Source organism: Solanum verrucosum, unplaced genomic scaffold (assembly GCF_900185275.1).
Source record: "Solanum verrucosum unplaced genomic scaffold, falcon-dt-bn FXZP01000261.1, whole genome shotgun sequence".
Classification (NCBI taxonomy): Eukaryota; Viridiplantae; Streptophyta; class Magnoliopsida; order Solanales; family Solanaceae; genus Solanum; species Solanum verrucosum.
In genome coordinates, this window is record NW_026019969.1 from 13,094,511 (window position 1) to 13,095,829 (window position 1,319).

At 29.9% G+C, this 1,319-nt stretch overlaps 1 protein-coding gene across 1 annotated transcript; it reads right to left on the reverse strand.

The window, feature by feature from the left end:
* Positions 1-271: 271 nt before the first annotated feature.
* On the reverse strand, positions 272-581 carry LOC125815400 (glu S.griseus protease inhibitor-like). The gene is made up of 2 exons (XM_049494863.1): positions 542-581; positions 272-465 (listed from the first exon to the last, which is right to left on the reverse strand). The coding sequence occupies exons 1-2, from the start codon at positions 579-581 to the stop codon at positions 272-274; spliced, it is 234 nt and encodes a 77-aa protein (XP_049350820.1).
* Between the last annotated feature and the right edge of the window lie 738 nt (positions 582-1,319).

Here is a 1,319-nt window from a genome sequence, read left to right on the forward strand (position 1 = left end):
TGTTGCCTCAAATCGAACCGATGTAGTAGTAGATATCCAAATATACATAGACATGCACTATATAGAGATTATTTCTTAATTTATACCACTAGATAATGCATTAGTGGTCTTTTATTATTAATAATATAAAAATCCTCTATTGGGATAAGTACAAGCAAAGATGCTAGACTTTACCTTACCGATCCTAATAAATTCCATTGAAATAAGCAAAGATGCTTGAAATAAAAAGAGATACTGACTAAATAGAAATTAAGTGAGAAACTAATTTTGTTCAACAAATAACAGGTGGGAGAGCAACCTTGTTGGTGTCATCAACAAAGACAACAACACGAGCACAATCCACTGGCAATGGAATTGGCTTAGACATGTTCAACACCTTAACATGAACACTTGGGTTCTCTGTCTGAATTACACTCACTGCTTTGGCCACATTTGTTCCCATTAGCTCCGGCCACGATGACTTACCTATATACACAATACAGTCACATCTCTCTATACCAATCAATCGTTATAACAACCAAAAGCAAAAAAAATAACTTACCAGTAACCTTGCATGCGGACGAGCAGCCAGCAGTACTCATATTTGGCTAATTAATTTATCTAATTCTATTATAGATGTGCAATTGCTTGTAGAAAATCAGTCTGGAGGTGTCTATATTTATAGGTGTAATTTGTCTTTGGTTTTAATTTTTTTTCCATATTTGAACATTTACTTAGGAGTTGAAAAATATACTTACAACTTAAGGTTGGTAATTTAATTTATTAACATAGATAGTGTAGACTGTAGAGATATCAAACACATCATTATATTGGGAAAATACATAAATTGTATTTTAAATTTGTCCCAAAAATTATTTACACTCTCCAAATATGTGGGGATTTTCTTACATTTATATTTTTTCCCAAATTGTATCTCAATTTTCCTACTAAGAATTGCGTGACATGGAAAGTGCTTTTGCCAAAACAAACGTTAAAATTGTAAGGAGATTTTACTGTGACTAATGCGCATATGTGAGGCATAAAATAATTATAGAATAATTAATTATTTAACTCTATAATTAATTTTCCTTATTAAGTTGAGGCATTAAAATAAATAAGATCCATCCTATCAAATGTAGCTAATTATTTCATAATGACACGTTTTACGAAATTGTAATTTTTACCTTCTTCTTTTTTTTTCTTTTTTTTTTCTTTTTTTTTTCTTTCTATTATGTGGTTACTACTTACCAATTCCAACTTTCATTAGTCATTCAAGAAGAAAACTAGAATAGTTTGTAAAAATTATTTTGTTAGCCACATAGTTCTTATTCATATGATTT